At 36.8% G+C, this 18,978-nt stretch overlaps 1 protein-coding gene across 3 annotated transcripts in view; it reads left to right on the forward strand.

Annotated features, from left to right (window-relative positions):
- Positions 1-6,520, forward strand: part of MOSPD2 (motile sperm domain containing 2) — a 46,070-nt gene extending 39,550 nt beyond the window's left edge. For 2 of the 3 annotated variants that reach the window (XM_056808419.1, XM_056808420.1), the window contains exons 12-15: positions 1,295-1,391; positions 1,689-1,818; positions 2,834-2,933; positions 3,859-6,520. In XM_056808419.1, coding sequence (XP_056664397.1) covers positions 1,295-1,391; positions 1,689-1,818; positions 2,834-2,933; positions 3,859-4,014 — 483 coding nt within the window. In that variant the 3' untranslated portion in view covers positions 4,015-6,520. The remainder of the gene's footprint in view (positions 1-1,294; positions 1,392-1,688; positions 1,819-2,833; positions 2,934-3,858) is intronic. The other variant, XM_007500903.3, reaches the window with a different exon arrangement.
- Positions 6,521-18,978: the final 12,458 nt, after the last annotated feature.

An 18,978-nucleotide genomic window follows, 5' to 3' on the forward strand; every position in this document is an offset into this window, starting at 1 on the left:
TGGACTTTGATTTACTCTAGTAATCTTTTTCTCCAGAATTCCTAATGTTGAATGATAAAATAACACCCAGCATCAAACCTCAGTAATTTGACGTAATCTTAGAATACTAGTAAATCACTTCCCTTCTGGTGTAAGTAATTTAATTTATCAGATTAGTAAGGAAAGATACAGTTACAGAATGAAAAGTTCAATCCTTTAGTATTTATATTTTCAAGATTTTGATTTAACATTTAGTTCAATGTGATACCTATAATATATTGATATATGTATGTATTCTTATACATGCTTATTTAACTTGTTGCTATCGTGCACTAATGCTTTAAACTTTAATAATATGAAAATTGCCTTACTTACCTTAGGTATACTATTATTTAAAGTTTATTACTGAATAAACATACCCAGTTTTTTTTTTAATGTGTATAGGCCTGGATTTTTATAAAATTATTCTTTTCCTGTATGATGTATTTTTATAATACAAGTATTCACTGTTTTCCAGCAAAGATTATAGGAAAGACTAGGCCAATTCCAAACTATGGATTTGACATATTTTATCCTTTAAAATAAAGATTTTATATACCAATTCATCAAAATTGCTTTCTACATTTTCTGCTTTTTAAGTAATATTAGAGGTAGTCTGGTTTAGCTACCTTGGAGTCAGGTAATGCTAGGCTTAGGTCCCCTCTCTGACATGGTAGACAAGTCATTGACATTGACAGTTCTCTTAAGATCCCAAGTTTCAGAGCAGTGCCACCTTCATTGGTAGTAAGAGCTTTCTTACTGTACCGAGGAAATCACAGGTCTATTCCACCCTAATCCCTCCAGAAGAGTAGAGCAGCATTAGCTTAAACATTATTTTGTTTTTAGGCATTTGACATTCAAGCTATTTTTAAAGCATCTCACATTAGTTATTCCACACTGATATTTTATACTCTGCTCTTATGCCCTGGCAGTGTTCTAACTCTGCTTACAATGTTCTCCCTCCTTGCCTCTAGCCAAATATAATTTCCTACACACAGTCTATCCTTATCACTACAGTTGTTGCTATTTTTTCTCCCTTCCCTTGAAATTATATTGTATTTTCTAAATGTATATTTTGTATATATTGTTTTATCTTGTAAAATGTAAGGAGTTTGAAGACAGGAAAATAGTTCATCTTATTTTAATCCTAATGTCTAGCTCAGTGCACTGCACATAGTACGCATTCAAAAAATGCTTATCATATTGAATTAAATTTACTTTTATTATTAAGCAAAGCTAGAATTTTTTATCTACCTAAATGCACTTACTTTTTCAGGTGAGAACAACAGCTCCTGACAAATATAGAGTTAAACCAAGTAATAGTTGCTGTGAACCTGGTTCCTCATTAGATATAGTGGTGTCTCTTCATGGGGGTAAGTTAAATCAGGTCACTATCAAATGCCTTTTTATTAACTTTTCCCCTTATTAATAGGCATTTCTTTTTTCCCTTTTATAATTGTTCTAAAATTGTGCCTTGCGAACAGAAGGCAAAGTCAGGGTGTTCTGCTACTATAATAATTTGAAAGGTTACAAAAGTGTCTTAATCCAGACAAGTGACATTTCTTCCTTTTTCTTTGTTTGCCTCCTGGTTTTTCTTTTCTCCTTCCTTTACTATCTTTTTTTTTGGCCTTTTCTCCCCCATTGCTTTGCTGCATTATTTGGGACTGAAGATTTCACAGTTTCTCCTCAAGATCGTTTTCTAATAATGGCTGCAGAAATGGAACTGCCTGTTGGTACAGGGGCAACAGAACTGACACAATTCTGGAAGGATATACCAAGAAACAAGATAATGGAGCATAGGTAAGCTTGCATTCAAGCTTTTATGTGCAGTTGGGTAAAAAAGTAAATATATGCCTGTGTTGACATACTGTATTGTCACAGTAACTTTAATGTAAAAGAAAAAGAGTTAATGTTTCTGATTTAAGTCATAATTTTTCAGTTTTGAAAGCACCCAGAAAATGAATTGAATTTTCTTACTTACCTGGGAACCTCATAATGGAAGTAAATACAGGTCAAATTTATCTCTGGTTTCAACCTCAGACTATCCTTTAAAAATATATATGATATATAACTTATTTTCCCTTAAGTTAAAACATTTGAAATCTGTTCAGTGGTTTTAGCTGTTAAAATAATTACTAAAGCAAAGATAAAAATTAATTTTATTTATTATTAGGAACTGAAGAAGCATAACATTTTTCAATAAAATAACAAAGCAAGACTGTTTCCATACATCTGAAAATACATTAAGGCCTTCATGGTCTTAATTTTTATTTTTACAAAACATGATTTTTCTAAAAGAAGAAAGCCTATATATATGGTTCCCTAGACTTTTTAACTCAAATTTTTACCTTCTTATGTATCATATCAGTATTTTCAGTATATTACAATAGGTTCACGAAAATGCCAATCAGGCAGGGCACAGCTGGGTGGCTTGGTGGATTGAGAGCCAGGCCCAGAGACTCAGAACCCAGGTGCTGGGTTCAAATTTGGTCTCAGACACTTTCCCAGTTGTGTGATCCTGGGCAAGTCACTTAACCTCCATTGTCTAGCCCTTACCACTCTTCTGCCTTAGACCCAATACGTAGTATTGATTCTAAGACAGAAAGTAAGGGTTTTTATAATTTTTTAAAAATGTCAATCAGAACAGAAAGGTAGAAATTGCCCATTAATAAATTTTAATTACTTCTATCAAGAAGGAGGATTTGGGAATGGATAATGTGACCTGACTATACAAGGAAGGAATATTTCAAATTTTTTTAGTGTTGAATTGTTTCTACTGAATGCTGCATACTAAGCTGAAAGAAAATTTTCACAGGTTAAGATGCCACGTTGATAGCAGTAAACCATCTTCTCTTACATTAAAAGAAAATTCTTTTAACATTCCATCCAAAAGCAGTGAGGATTTACATTTACAAGTAAGTTTTATTTCTTTCTCAATTAAATGCTAAGATGAAATTTAAACTGTTCACTTTCATCAACATTATAAATTCATTTGAATTTCCTACATTTGGGGAAGGCAGAGACAATGGATGGAATTTTTACCTTTGGGAGTTGTAAATCTTTTAAGCCCCAATCTTTTATTTATGAAAAGACAACCACAATTCACTGCTTTGGGGAGTTTTGAAGAAAGTCGACAAAGCCATTGCCCTTAGGGATCTCTAATATCTAATAGGAGAAAGTACCATTTAGTACACAAAATTAATTTATAATGATTTTATTTCTGCATTGATTTATGATGGTGCTGTGTTGCTAGTGGTTTGGTGGTTGATAGACGGTCACAGAAATAGTATCACAAGAGTAGTAGCATATCGTAATAGAAAAGACTTCACCACCAGGAATTAAAAAGCTGGTTTGAAAGCCTGACTTTGTCCCTGATTTTGTGACCTTGGAGATTGTTTCACCTCCTCTGTGCCTCAGTTTCTTCACCCTTTAAAATGTGAAGGGTGGAACTAGATGATTTCATTCCCGTCTTAATGTTCAATTAACTTAAGATAGAATCCCTTTTGAAACGACTCCTGGTAGTTGAAAAGTTTCTCTACCTGTGGAGGTTAGTGTTTTCTTTTTTTTCCTTCTCTATCCAAAATTAGACCTTTTTGAGGTAGAAGTAACCAGGCACAAACTCACCTAACAGATATATGTTGGTGCTAGATTTATAGCTTTTAGTTAACTCTTCTCTAATTACATTACATTAGTAATGGTTTATATTTGCAATTATATTGCTTATGTATATTTAATTATATTGTACCTGTGTTTAGATTTCAAGTGTTCCTGTTCAGCATTCACATGATAAATATATTATTTTATGGATGCAGTCTTTCATCTCTTTTTTTTCCTCTTCAGCTCACCCGTTTACTAGACATCAATAGGAAACTTCAAGATGAAGTTGATCGTTGTCTCTGGTTTCAACAGCTGCTGTTTTATTTAACTGTGCTCTTACTTGCTTTTGCCACTTCTTGCTTCTATTTGCTCTATAGTCAAGGAAGTCCTACTCTGTAAGGAACATAGCTGGCTCCACTTATTTGTTTGAAGAGGAATCAGACCTAAAATTTATCCAATTAGAAAAAAAAGGGATGTGCATAGATGTTCTCTGGAGACCAAAGTACAGCACTCTATTTAAGAAGTCAGTGACAAAGAGGAGCCAAACTGTCTTGGAAGGAGAAGAATATTAGAATGAGGATCTGCTTTAAGAACACAGAAGTTGATTATAGCTCACTAGTTATCTTATAAATGAAAATAAAACCATGGGATGTTATTCTGAATATAAATTATTTTTTTCTTTTGGTTGGAGTACTTTAAAATATGACTTATTTTCAGTTTTATCCATGTTCTTATAAGCTGAACTGAAAATGCAAGTGGATGCGTTGTGGCAGCCAAAAGATATAATCTACCTTTTTTTATGGAACTGAAATACTGTAGTTGAGCCAAACACGTTAGCTTTTCTATACTGTGTATATAAGGGAAGTGTATATTGAGTAAGAAAACATGCTTATACAGAGTAATTTATGTAATCATGATTTTGTAATTTTGAGAACTATTAGCAGGTTATAGTCAATGTTCTTTCAGAATGTAAAACTATTTAATGCCAAACCACCTTCAGCCTTTGTTTCCTATCAGTATTCCTTGACTACCTGCTTTCTATCAGTTGAGGGCTTTGTAACTAATACTCTGATTAGGTATAATCAGTTTAAAACTAACAACTTTGTTTTTGTGACTTTTCCTTTAAAATTTTTCATAATGTCATATTTTCCCAGAAACTATTTTTTTTAAGCAACTCTTGTTCACTTTTTTAAAGGAATTGCTATGATACATATAGACAAAACCTGTTTATGGGGGGAAATCTGTTCAACCCATAATCAGCCATCTTTTTTGTCTCTTACAAAGGTCTGACTATCCATTTGTAGTCCTGAAATTACACTACCACCAAAACTTCCCATATCCCCAAAATAGAAGAGGCACTTGATTAACCCTGTGGAAGTCATTCTTTCAGAAAGGTTTTTCGAAAGCTTTAATAGTTTGAGAAATGTAACAATATCATTAATTCATATACATTCCTGTCTGAAATCAGTAAATATTAAAGAGAACTCAGGAAATATGGGGTATTTCTAAAGGCACCATAATATAACATTCAACTCTGTTTAAAAGAGGAGAGAGAGCCTGGACACAGGACCATGAGATTTTGGGTTCACATTTATTTTACTTCTTTGGTGTTCTGCATTGGTACGTTAATGATCAGATAATTAAATTAAGAGGTTTGATTTGAAATTTACTTAAATGGGAAGTGTTTCACCTCACGGTCACAAATTCATATGAAAACAAATCTACTTGTCACATATATCTTGGGGTTTGATTATGGGGTAATTTTTTTTTCTCTGCTATAAGGTATGACTATCTGTCTTCAGGGCTTGGCTCTATAGAAATTGATCTATGAATATTGGTAGACTAGATATTCCTCAAATGGACGTAGGCATTAAACCTTAAAAGGACACTGCTGTGGTATTTTCTTTTTCTTAATTTAGTTTTTCTATTTCAGTTTATGAACTCCAGAAGTGAAAATGACTGCTCTCCACCCTACTAAGTACTTTTGATTTGTATCAGTGTTTGTGCACAGTGGATTTTTTTGTGTATGCTGCATTATTGATTTTAAATATTCAAGTCCCTGTGTGTGTATTTTGTTCTTGCGAGATTAAGAAATTGCTCATATTTGAAAATGATTTGTCCTAACAGTGTCCCTTTAATGTTCAAGAGGCAGTAATGTTGACTGTTCTTGCTTGAAGTTTGATCAGTCTTTCATTATTGGTTTCAGTAGTGTAAAAGTGTTAATGTTGATGTGCTGATTAATTGTAAGTAAAGCAGAATTAATGAAAATGTTCTATAAAAATCAAAAGCTTCAATACACTCACCTTTCATACTTAATCTTACAGATTTATGCGTGTTTGATTTCATCTGATCTCAAGTGTCTTATGTGTGCTGGCATTGTTTTGGGGTTCTATATGACTTGTTTTCTAAGTGCTTTTATATTCAAAATTGTCATCAATTGTTCATGAACAGATTATTGAGGTCCAACACTTAAATGTTTAATCAAGTTCTCATTTTGGAAGCTAAAAAGCATTTATCATGGAGTTGATTAGCAAGTAGCCTAGAATTGTGGTAACTGATGAACCTAGCCTCAATTTCATAACACAATAACTTTTCAAAAATTTGCCACTAATTTTGACTGGATTTAATAGCACTTTATTGTACAATTGCAAGAAATATATTCTTAGAATTGTTGCCAGTGTAATTATTCTAATGTTCTGGTGCTTTCATATATTTTCAGTATTTTTATTACTATATTGGTATTTTCTTTGTATAATTGATCAGAAGAACATGTTTTCTATTTTAATATGTTTTAGAGGAATAACTACATTTATGAATAAATATCATCAAGAAAAACTTGCACTCTTTACTGTCAAAAGATTTTTTGAAAGTTGAATGATTAAATTCAAGTATGATTCTGACTTAACGTTCTATATTTCATCTGCATTTGTTTTTCACTTTGTTAAAAGAACAGATTTCTAAAGGGGTTTAAAATTCAATTATTAGAATGTAAATAAAATGAGGGAAACATCTTTGAAATCTAAAGAAAACATTTAGTGAAATATTAAATTGTCTATTCCACCACTCTAGTCTTTTTAGCATGTTCTCATCTTCATTTGCCACCATCTTAGTTCAGCTCCTATCACCTCCCACTTGGACTATTATTAATGTATGCCTTCTTAATTCTCCTTTCTTCACATAGCTATCAAAGTAGTTTTTCTAATTCATGAGTATAACCATGTCACTTCCTTCTTCAAAACTTAAAGTAATTTGGTTTCTAGGAACTCCTTTTAAAAAATAATTTTGATAATTTTTTTCAATATCATTGACTTTCCTTGTAATCCCTCATGTTTTATTTTTGCATTTAAAAACACTCTGAAAAGAGATCCAAGGATTTCCCCAGACTGCCACAGGGGATCTATGACACACAAAAGGTTAGATGGTTTCTTATTGCCAGGAGGAAAAATTGAAACCCCCTTACTTAGACATAAGTATGCTGTTCCATTCAAATTATGTTGATCTCTGATTTTGCCCTATTGTTTCTGCCAGTTGGAATCCTTTTCGTATCACTCTCCAGGTTGGTAATACCTCCTTTATTAAATCATCATTGATTTCCTTCACTCCTCTGTCCTGTAACTAGTTGAAAGTGACCTATGATCTCTCCCTAATCTTATTTTCCTAGAGCATTTTACATCTCTTCTTTGACCATATCACTTTTTACCTTGGATTTTATTATCTATACCCCTTTTCCCTCTTCATAAGATTTTTTACCAGCATGGCCTTAATCACTAGTTCCTCCACAGAAATGGTCAATATCTTCTGTTAAGTGTAGAAGCCTGGTGTTGGCACATTTAAGAGGAGGGACAATAAATTAAAGAAATTGTCTCTGCCTGTGCCTTTTTGAGGAGCTGGCATTCTAGGTTGAAAGTGATAACACCTAGCAGTGTTTCAGCCTTCAGCCTAATGCAACTGAAAAACCTCTCCCGAAAGCCCCTGCAAGAAAAAGCTATAAAAACCCTTTCATTAAAAAAAAAATCCCTCCATTAGATTAAAAAACTTTTGAATGAATAAAAGCAATGAAGATAGAATAAGGAAAAGCATTGGCATCAAAAAGAACAAGTCTGATATTCATTATGTATAGAAAATTGAAAACTAGCACTGGAAGCTATTTCCCTATAGATTCAAGTGCTCAAAGGATATAAGATAGCATTTTCAAAAGGTGAATCCATTTAAACTACCAGTGAACATATGGAAACATGCTCCAAATAAGCAAGAGAGATGCAAATTAGAAAAACCCTCATTTTAAATCCTTCAAATTATCAAAGGTGATACAGTCAGTTCAGAAAGGGCAATCAGAAGGTAGAAACATTTAATGTGTTGTTGATTCTGTCCAACCATTCTGTTACTGGTTTGAAGATATGCAAGAAAAGTGACTAAATAAACCACACTTTTACACAATAATCCTGTTAGGCATATATCTCAAAGAACTAAGTCAGAAATACTGGTCTGATGTGATTAAAATATATATAGCACTTACAGTAGTAAATTACAGGGACTTGAACTGGAACTTGAAGGAAGCCAAGGAAAATAAAATGTGGAGGTGAGGAAGATCATTCCAGGCATGGAGGTCAGCTTCTGACAAGTAGCAGAAGAAAAAGAGTACTGGGTTCAGAGTTAAAGAGTCCAAGTCCTAGTTCTGCCTCTTTTACTCTCTGTGTAGCCTTGGTAAAGCATTTATTTCTTGGCTTGAGTTTCTTGCATAGAAGTTAGACTAGATGAGCTCTAAATTACTTCTAGCCCTGTATCTTTCATACTCTTATTTTATAGATGAAAAAAACACAGCCCAGATGAATTAAGGGATCCCCCGCCCCCCAGTTTATAAAAACAGCCACTAGATCCAGAATTCAAATCCAGGTCAGTCCAAATGAATAACCCTCTCAACAATGGTAAATAAAACCTGTTTTTGATATACTATGAGCAATAGGCTTGTTAAGTATAGAATTGGTGGCAGTGTATTAGGCCATTCAGTTGAGGTTTTTTTCCCTCAGGTTTCTGGACACAGACAGTGGAGGGACTTTAGCTGTTAGAAAGCAGCCAGGGAAGCCAGTAGGCAGACAGGGGAAAAGTTCTAGAAATGGAGGGCAGCATGGAAAATTCTTCAAGTCTGAAGATAGAGTAACTTGGGTAGCCATTATACAGTAAGGTAGGGGGATCAGGTTGTGAGGATCTGTAAAAGCCAAACAAAAGTTTTTATATCTGGTCCTGGAGATAATAGGGAACTCCTGAAATTGGTTGAGTGAGGATGGTCAGACCCGTGTCTCTAGGAAGATCAATGAAAGCAAGGCCAGGCATCAGGCTGTTTCAACAGCCTAGGCATGAGGTAATGGGTCTCTGCACCATGTTGGTGGCAGTGTCAGAAGCGAGAAGGGAGGATGTGACAACTAATTGGATGTAGGGCTTTCAGAGATGAGAGAGGAGTTGAGGATGACAACTTGGAAAGATGATGGTACTCCAGATAGTAAATGAAGTTAGGGAGAGGGAGGAGGAAAAAAGGAGTTTAAATGGTCTATTGTACATCTATTTTGAAATGTCTCAAACAGTTGGAAATGTGAGACTAGAGTCAGCAGAGAGGTTAGGGCCGGACAAGTAGATGTGGAAATCCTCTCCATAGCCATGTAATTGAATCCAGGGGAGCAAATGTGTCAAGTAGTATAGAGGTAAAGAAGGGAACTCGGGACAGAGCTCTGTGTGATACGCCCAGCTAATGGGCATCAAGGTCCAAGGAAAGAGAAGGAGAACCAGGAGACAGTGGTGTCATGAAAATATATCCAGGAAAAGGTAGTTGACAGCATCAATGGGTGCAGAGAGGTCAAGAAAGATGCAGGTTGGGGAAAGATGATTAGATTTTGCAATTAAAGCTCACTGGTAACTTTGGAGAAAGGAATTTCAGTTAAATCATGAGATCAGAGGCCAGAACCCCAGAGATTTAAGAAGGACCAAATGGAGATACCCCTCTCAAGTTTAACCATTAAAAGGAGGAGAAATACAGAATGATAATTTAGAGGAGATGCAGGGATTAAGTGAAGGATTTGGAGAAAGAAGAAGACATGGGCATTTTTGTCAGCAATGTGGGAGCAGCCAGAAGACAGGGAAAATCAAGCTAGGTGAGAAAATAAGGATGATAGAGAGGGTGGTGAATGTGATGAGATCCCTGGTACATGTAGAGAGGTATTTGCCCAGTTACAAGCATTCTGTGAGATTGGTGAAGGAGGACATAGGAGCAGAAGGCATCTGAGGTGACATCTCGCACTGTGAGAGGATGACAGGATAAGACAATGGAGCAAATGAGGAGGTTGGAGGAGAATAAAATGGTTTAGAAAAACCCCTGTAGTAAGTAGTATAATGAATTAATTAGGGGAGTATAAAAGGATTCTCTTGCCACACTGAGGACCTACTTGAAATTATAGAAAAATTTGGGTAGAATCCTGTTGCCATCTTTTTATGGTTTTCTTCACTTTTGCTAAGTAGCACATGAGTAGGAGTGAAAGCAGTGGATGGTGGGAGTAATCCAAGGCTGAAGTTGGTAAGACAAGAGGGTTGATAGAATAAGTGATCAAAACATTTGAGAGAAGATGACTGTAGAATTCAGCTGGTTCACCAAGATATCAAGATGGGGAAAAGCAGAAGTGAGACCAAGGTAGGAGATGGGAGGGTGGAAATTGAGTAGAGGAGGAATTGGAAATTACATTGAAGGCAAAGGATACTGTTTGATCCCATAGAAGGCTAGGTGGAATAACAAATGATGATTAGATAAAGGGATATTATAGCTCATGAACTAGGATGTGGAACTCTTAGGAGTGAAAACAAGATCAAGGGTGTGACCATCTCTGTGTGTAACTGCATGCATAGGTGGAGGATTAAGTCATGGGACATGAGTAAGTTGAGAAATTGGGAGCTTGGACTGTTTGAAAAAGTATTATTATGTGTATGAGGAAGTCTCCAGGTGTAAGGACTTTTCCTGCCACTGGATCCAGGCTTCCAATGCCGAGAGAGTGGGACTGTCTCTGTGCATCGACTTTTCCACTTAAATCTCCTTCACGCACAAGTGTCTTTGTGCACACTCATCTACATCACAGATGAAAGTGCACAAAGACAATCGTCATCCTCGATTACCAAGAGACTACTACTATGTGTATTAAAGTCTCCTAGAATGAGGGCAGGATTTGGAGAGAAAAGGAAAATGGACACTTAACCTATTGAAGAAAACAGTGTCCTGGAAGTTGGTAGGTTGCAAAACTCCTGATTGGGTGATCAACATAAATTTTAAAAATGTCAAAGGAGAAGTATTAAGCTTCCAATTGACAAATGGCAGTTTTTTAGACCTCCTGTCAAATACATGAGTCCCAAACTGTCACAACAGTGCATGGGAACTCACCCAGAGAAGATAGAAGTTGGCCACATACAAAGACCCTTCTAATGCTAAGAATTTTTCCAAGATTTTGCCATTATTACAAATCTATTTAGAACTATGCTTCTATTACTTAGCCACTGAGTGATTTCACTGCATTTATGTACTTAAAAAAAAAAACTAAAAGGACAGAAAAGGCCAAATTGTCTTAAAATTCTTTCAGAGCCATTTGGAAATTGATGACAGACATGTGAATAAGCTTTGTTTCAAATGCCTCCTGAGCTCCGGAGGATTGGCCTTTGTAGATGCAAACAAGCCTTTATGCCAGTCTGTAAGGCTTAAAAGTAATCATTTATCAAGAGAATTACAGTCACCAGAAACCAGTTGTGTCTTCCAGAAAGGCACCTGAAAGCAAGACCCACTTTCTCATTGGTAAGTTGGAATTTATGATTTTGAAATGGACTATTACTGAAAACTTTATAAAGACTGTCTATGAAACTAGGTTGAAAATATGAACTGATAATTTACTAGCTTATATTTTGACTAGTGCCAAGTTAGATAGTACCCAGTAGAGTTGGGTAGCAGTGCTAGCCAGTTATGAATTGATCATTCACTTTGAACCAGGGAAAACGAAGGTCATGTAACAATTAATAGTGGTCCCTGAAGAAAGGATGAGAGTTCTATGTGACATCCACAGAACCTGGCCGTAACCAAGGGAAATGTGAGAGCTTGGGTCTTCATTAGACCATCTATATAAACCTTATTCATCAAATCTCTCTTTTTTGCCTTAATTGTGAACAATTGGACTCCTGCAAGAAAACATGTCAAGAAACAAGGCAGTGACTTTAAAGGACTTGAATACTATTTTTTTAAACCCTTCCATCTTGGAATCAATACTGTGTATTGGCTCCAAGGCAGAAGAGTGGTAAGGGCTAGGCAATGGGGGTTAAGTGACTTGCCCAGGGTCACCCAAGTAGGCAGTGTCTGAGGCCAAATTTGAACCCAGTACCTCCCATCTCTAGGCCTGGCTCTCCATCCACTGAGCTACCCAACTGTCCCCTTGAATACTATTCATACACACACACAGCACAATGGCTACAGCTGGAGTTTTAGCCATGCAAACAGTTATTACAGACTGAGGCTAATCCCATGTAGGATCAGGAAACCATTGATGCTGCCCAGCACATACTGCTTTCTGGCCATGAATGAAACATGGAACTTGTAAGAACCCAGTTTTATTAGCTTATGCCAGCGTATGTCACTACGAAATATGAAACCCGTGCTTTGTTTTTGAAGAAGAGCCTACTAATTCATGCTGCTCATTTGGAGAATACCAGCACGAGAATCTATTGGCAGTTATCTTCATCATTATCCACAACAACTATGCATGAGGAAATTAAAAAAAAAAATCATGAGACATTACAGATACTGGCCAAGGACCATCCCGTATCATCAAGGAAGTCACTGAAATAGCTCCAAGGAAATGGGAGCTGCACAAATTTAGAGACATCTATCTACATCCCAGATGTTCATATGGGCCATTCACGCCCAACATGGGGTAGAGCCTTCTGAGTTCATTTTGGTCTGATCCACCATAGTCAGACTCACTGGACAGTGACCGCAACCTAGTGATGTCGTTGGGGGCCTGGTTGAGTGCCAAGGACAACAACCAACTAGGTGGAGACAAAACCATTGTCTTTGCCAAGAAAATCCCAAAGTGGATCATCAAGAGTAGGACACGACTGAAAAATGACAACGGCGTGTGTGAGTCATGCTACAACTAGGAGAACAAAAAGAGCAAAGACTTTATCCCTTCCCTCAACGAGCTCAATTCTTGATGGAAGAGACCATATCGATGTCCAAGATACCCTGGATAAATGGGGAGGAAGAGGAATAACTAGGAAATTCCTCTGGCAAAAGGAATCATTTGAGCTGAGCCCTCAGGGAAGGCAAGACTTTGAGTAGGAGGAAGAACAGCATTCCAGGGATGGGGAACCACAGGTGAAAATTCAGTGTCAGAAGATACAGAATCATAGGAAAAGAACAGCAAGAAAACCAATTTCTTGGAATCATAGAGTACACAGAGGGGAATAAAATGTAAGACTTGAACGATAGGAAGGAGATAGTTTGTGAAGGGCTCTCAAAGCCAAAGGGAAGATTTTATGTTTGATCCTATTGATAACAGGGAGCCCAAAGAGTTTATTGAGCAGGGGGGACAGGCATTGGCTTTTTATCTCTGGAAGGAAAGAACAAGGCAATAAGTCCTATTTTAGTAATGACTCATCATCTCATCAAGCACAAACAGGTCTTACCAGGAAGGATCCATAGGTGTAGTGAGAAAAAGTATATCCCAGTGTATGGATTCCTTACCAACATCTGTTCCAAGGCAGACTTTGAAGGCATACTAAAGAAATATGAGCCTTGTCAGCCATCAAGAAGTCTAGAAATACACCTTACTATCCCCAAGGAGACACATAGAGAGATTATTTAAGGAACACATGGATCCCAGCACAGAAATCTTGTGTGAGTAGCTGCATCAGGAATAATAAAACAGGGGACAACTGGGTGGCTCAGTGGATTGAGAATCAGGCCCAGAGATGGGAGGTCCTGGGTTCAAATTTGACCTCGGACACTTCCCAACTGTGTGACCCTGGGCAAGTCACCTAACCCACAGTGCCTAGCCCTTACCACTCTTCTGCCATAGAACCAATATCCAACGTTGATTCTAAGAGGGAAGGTAAGGGTTTAAAAAATAATAATAAAACAGGATTTTCACCATATTTACTCATTTGGGGGGCTAGAATTGTGCTTAACCTTTGACTTGCCTTGAAGTCTCAGACAATAAAGAAGAAATACAATCGCTTGACTCAAAGATACAATCAACTAACCACATCATCCCTTTCAGAAGAACTCTTATTGAAACAAATGACAATAGGATGTCCAAGTTCATCGTCAACTCCTTCCACAAGGAGACAGTTCTATTGAGGAAACTTCTTATTTGGAGACCCCCAAGTTAGCTGTTCAATAGACAACTCTTCCATAGCTAGTTGTGGAAAGACAGGCACAGGGTAGATTCTCAGCAATATGACCCTGAGCAAGTCACTTGACCCCCCATTGCCTAGCCCTTCCCACTCTTCTGCCTTGGAACCAGTACCTGGTATTGATTCTAAGATGAAAGGTAAGGGTTTAAAAAGGAAAAAAAGACATGCTGGAGGTTAAAGGAGCCCTACCAAGACAATTCACTGCAACTGGAAGAAAGTGATTTGAAGTCCTTGATAAGCCCATTAGACAAGTGATGTACATTTACCTTAACAGGATCTAAATAAAAGAGATTGCTCATCAGTTGTACAAACACTGTAAGTCAAATGCTGAGCCCAAAAGGAATATTTCCAGTAAGGACACTGTATTGTAAGCCAGCAGCCTTGCCGTGGTCCAGTTGTGAAAAGAGGGGAAGGCTAAGCCTGGACACAATAATTTCCTTGCCTGTCACTTAAAGAATCAGAGATTCTTAGGGTGTGGAGATACCTCACAGAACCTAAAACATGGCCAGCCTGGCTTCTCTATTAGTTTAGGTTTGTTCATAACTAACAGTCAACTTGTAGCCAGCAGGTAAGCTAAGAAAGAGGCCCAAGAGGACCACCGAGTCACTAATATCCTCTGTCTACAGGAAGTACCTAAGGACAGGAAGTCAGTGGGCTCCTGGGAAATGTAGTTCTTTTTCTAGGGTAACAGATTTTTAATTATACACATTATTTTGCTATTTATGTTTATTTGTTAATATACCAATGCTACACAACTCCTGTGGCCATATTTGTCTATTAATTATCCATCAAATTGCTTATTTTAAATGTTGTATAGGCTAATGGTTAAGCACATTTTTAAAGGTCTGCTGCTATTGTATTGCTAGTTTGTATGATTTTGCTATTATGCTTAATTATATTCCATGAATATGCAGATACTTTATGCTTTGTACATATAACGGGTCCTATAATTTAGCTGGATAACCAATGAAACAGCCTGTCAAGGTATTTGCTATGTGATACTCTGAGATGATTATTTAGAATACTAGACAAATCATTGGTTTCTTAAGGGCTCTTGTTTATTTTCTTACTATTGTGTATCGGTAGATGTTAGGTCCTGTGATTGATTTTTCAAGGGATTCTAAAATATTTTAGTGATAGGGAGGAATGCAGCTCACATTTTGGATCTTTGCAAAAACTCTTGGGAACAGAGCAAGGGAAGATGGGAACAGTGCTCTTGTATGGGGCGTACCTTTGCTTTCTAGCATTCTCTAAGTTCACAGGGAATTTCTGACTTTCACAGACAGGCAAACTACATGCCTTGGCATGTAGAAGCCAAGAAAAACACGTGGGGGAAAAAAAAACAGATGCCACAGTAAGTAGATCAGAAACAACTCTAGGGAGTCCTAAGCCAGCATTGATGACAATATAAACAGTGAGTGGAGTGAGTGAACTCTGCTGACATAGTCCAGTCTGGTCAAAGCAACCAGTGATCTTTTTTATCTCCCTTCTTTGGAAGCTGCATGCTATGATGGCTTCTTTTAAAATTTCTATCTTTGGAGATGCATTGTGGGAAGATGATGGAATAGGGATTGAAGCTTCCTTGCCCTCCTAATGCCCCCTATAAACAGCTAAAAATAACTCCCCAGAATTGACACTAAAAACAGCAAAAACCGAGAGGAATCCAGAGTGAAGCTGAATGGCCAGGGACAACCAGGGAGGAAGGTTTCTGCCTTCTCTAGTCTCAGTCCCACTGCTACAGGCTCTGGGGTCAGGAATCAACAAGAAAGCCCCTGAAAGTAGGACCAGCAACCTCACCTTGTTTGCAGGGCCCCAGAGTTTACATTTAGGGGGATACTGCTAGAATCTGTAATTGGTAGATGGCAAGCCCTGGGAACAGCTGTGTTGGCAGCGGCTTTGGCTCAGGAGATTCACACTGGTCTACAGCTGGGGTTGAAGAGGTGGATACCACAGAGTCCACAGAAACCAGACCTTAAGGACAGAACCTCAAGCCTCACTGCTGAGAGGGGAGGGATTTTGGAGGCTTGAGGAAGAGGGACTGGGCACCTGCTCTGTGCTGGGCTGTGACAGTGGGAGAGAGATGGAGTGAGGAAGGAGTATGCATCAGTGAATAGGGTTGCTGAGGGACTGGGGCCCCATTATCTGATTGCTCCTAGAAGACTGGGCTCCCTGGTTGCCATCACAGGAGCAGGTAGACTAGCTGCCTGCAGTTGCAGTGGCAGAATTGCTTTTATTGGGGCACCTGAGGTAAGTCTTTGGGCTTGAATTCACATCAGACCCTGAACTATAAAAACTGGAATAACTAAATAGGTCCCAATAAAAAATAAAAAAACAAACAAACCCTGAAACCTGAAGTAACAGACCCCAGCACTATAGCAACCCTGGGAATCCAGGAAAAAGGCCAATAATCAAGTCTATTGACCTGGCTGTTAAAATTTTTAATTAAATCATTTTTTTAAATGAGAAATCAAAGGGGAAAGAACATAACTATTGATTATTACTATGGGGACAGAGAAGACCTCAATTCAAACTCAGAAAACAATGAAGTAAAAATACATTCTTCAAAAATAGAAAAAAATATATGATAAATGGCCACAAGGCCAAAGAGAACTTTTGGAAGGGCTTTAAAAAGTCATCAAAACCCAAATGAGGGAGGCTAAGGAAAAACTAGGAAAAAAAAAAGAAACACAAGTAAATCAAGAAAATTATAAAAGAAAAATCACCCAAATGGAAAAATAAATCCAGGATCTCATGGAAGAAGATAACCTATTAGGAACTAGAATTGGAAAAGGGGAAGCTAATGACTTCCTAAAACAATAAATAATAAAGCAAAATAATAAAATAATAGAAGAGAATATGAAACATCACAAAAACAATGGATCTGAAAAATAGATCAAGGAGAAACAATATAACAATAATTGGACTCTTGGAAAGTTACAATTAAAGAAAACAGTTTAGGTACCATACTCCAAGAAATCATCATGGAAAACTGTCTAGGAATTCTAAATCAACCAGTAAAATAGAAATGGAAAGAATCCACTAATCACCACCTCAAAAAGGTCCAAAGATGAAAATGCACAGGAATATCATTTCTAGGTTCTTTAACTCCCAGATTAAGAGAAAAAAATACAAATGCAACAACAACAAAAAAAAAAAAAACATTTTGAGTACTGTAGAGCTACAGTCAGATAACACAAGATTTAGCATCTACAGCATAAAGAACAAAGGACATGGAACATGGTATTTCATAGCTCAAAAGAATAGGGATTACAGCCAAGAATAATATATCAAGAAAAACTGAACATCATTACAAAAGGTAAAAAAAAAATGTATATTTAATGATCTACAGGAGTTTTAACTATTCCTGGGAGGAAACCCAAAACTCAGTAGAAAATTTGGTCTGTAATAAACATACAAAGATAATGATGAAAGAAATCCAAAAAGTCAAAATGTCTGATTCTTGTAAAGAAAAATGTTTTTAGGGGCCCTGGGAATAACATCATTGCCTTGATATTCTAAAGCAGTGTGTTTGGATGGAAAACATGAGGTAAACATGAATGCAATGGAGTGAGCCAAACTGATTATGAAGTAGATCAGGAGGAGGTAGGGTGAAATGGTTATCTCATATGGAGGAGAAATTAGTGGAGGAATTGCCATGAAGAAGGGCAGAAGGTTATAAAGGGCTGGTAGCATTAGAACCCTACTCTCATCAAATCCGGAATAAAGAGAGAACAACAGACATGATTAGACAGGTAAAAATCTTCTTAACATACAGAGAAACAGAACCAAAAGGGAAGGAGATAAAGGAGGGACTGGAATATGATAAAAAAGGGACCAAGCAAAGCAAAGCCCCTCAAGGGACTGAGGGTCTAAGTGAAGGAAGATTAGATCAAGAGAAAGGAGGGCAAGGAAACAAGAAAAGGGAGGGACACCAAGAAGGCAGTACATATCAAAAAATAGGGAGTAAGTTGAGGGGATTCTTAGGATAAGAAAAGGATTTTTAGAAATGAATCCATATTAAGGAATAGAAAAGCATGGTAAGGGGAATAAGGTAGGGACTTTTGGAAAGGCAGAAGGAATAAGAACTAAAAGGTAAGGGGGGAAAGACAAGGGAGGGACCCTTAGAAAAATGTGCCAACTTGGAACTAGGAAGGGAAAGGGAGAGGATAAGAGATTTCTAAGAAGGGTGTATATAGTAGACAAGAAATTGGACATCTGAGGAGGGATACAACAAAAAAGAAGGGAAGAGAAGGGCAAACAGTGAGGAAAAAATAATGGAGGGAAATACACAACTAGTCATTAAGACATTTAATGTGAATGTGATAAATTTACTCGTAAAACAAAAATGAATAGCAAAATGGATCAAAAACCATATCCCAACAATATGTTGTTTACAAGATACATACTTAAAAATGAGAGATACATATAGAATAAAAATAAAGTGCTAGGGCTGAATATACTTTGCCTCAGCTGATACAAAGAAAGCAGGGGTAGCAATTATCTCAGACAAAGTTAAAGCTCAAATAGATAGAATCAAAAGAGATAAACAGGGAAAATATTTTATGTTCTAAGGTACCATAGACAATTAAGCATTATCAGTTTAAAATCTATATGCAACAAATGTAATATAACCCAAAATTTTAAAGGAAGAATTAAATGAATTAGAGACAAATAGGTAAAAAAAATAATAATGGGAGACTTTAATCTTCCCCTCTTAGAATTAGATAAATCTAACCCCACCCCACCAAAAAAGAAAGAAGTCAAGGAGATGAATAGAATCTTAGTAAGTTAAATCTGATAGATATCTGAAGAGAAGTGAATGGGAACAGAAAAAAGTCTTTAGCAAAATAGAACACTCATTCCTATTAAAATAACTGGAAAGCATAGGTATAATGGATTTTTATTTAAAATAATATGAAGCATCTACCTAAAACC

The sequence above is a fragment of the Monodelphis domestica genome, chromosome 8 (genome assembly GCF_027887165.1).
Source record: "Monodelphis domestica isolate mMonDom1 chromosome 8, mMonDom1.pri, whole genome shotgun sequence".
NCBI classification, from domain to species: Eukaryota; Metazoa; Chordata; class Mammalia; order Didelphimorphia; family Didelphidae; genus Monodelphis; species Monodelphis domestica.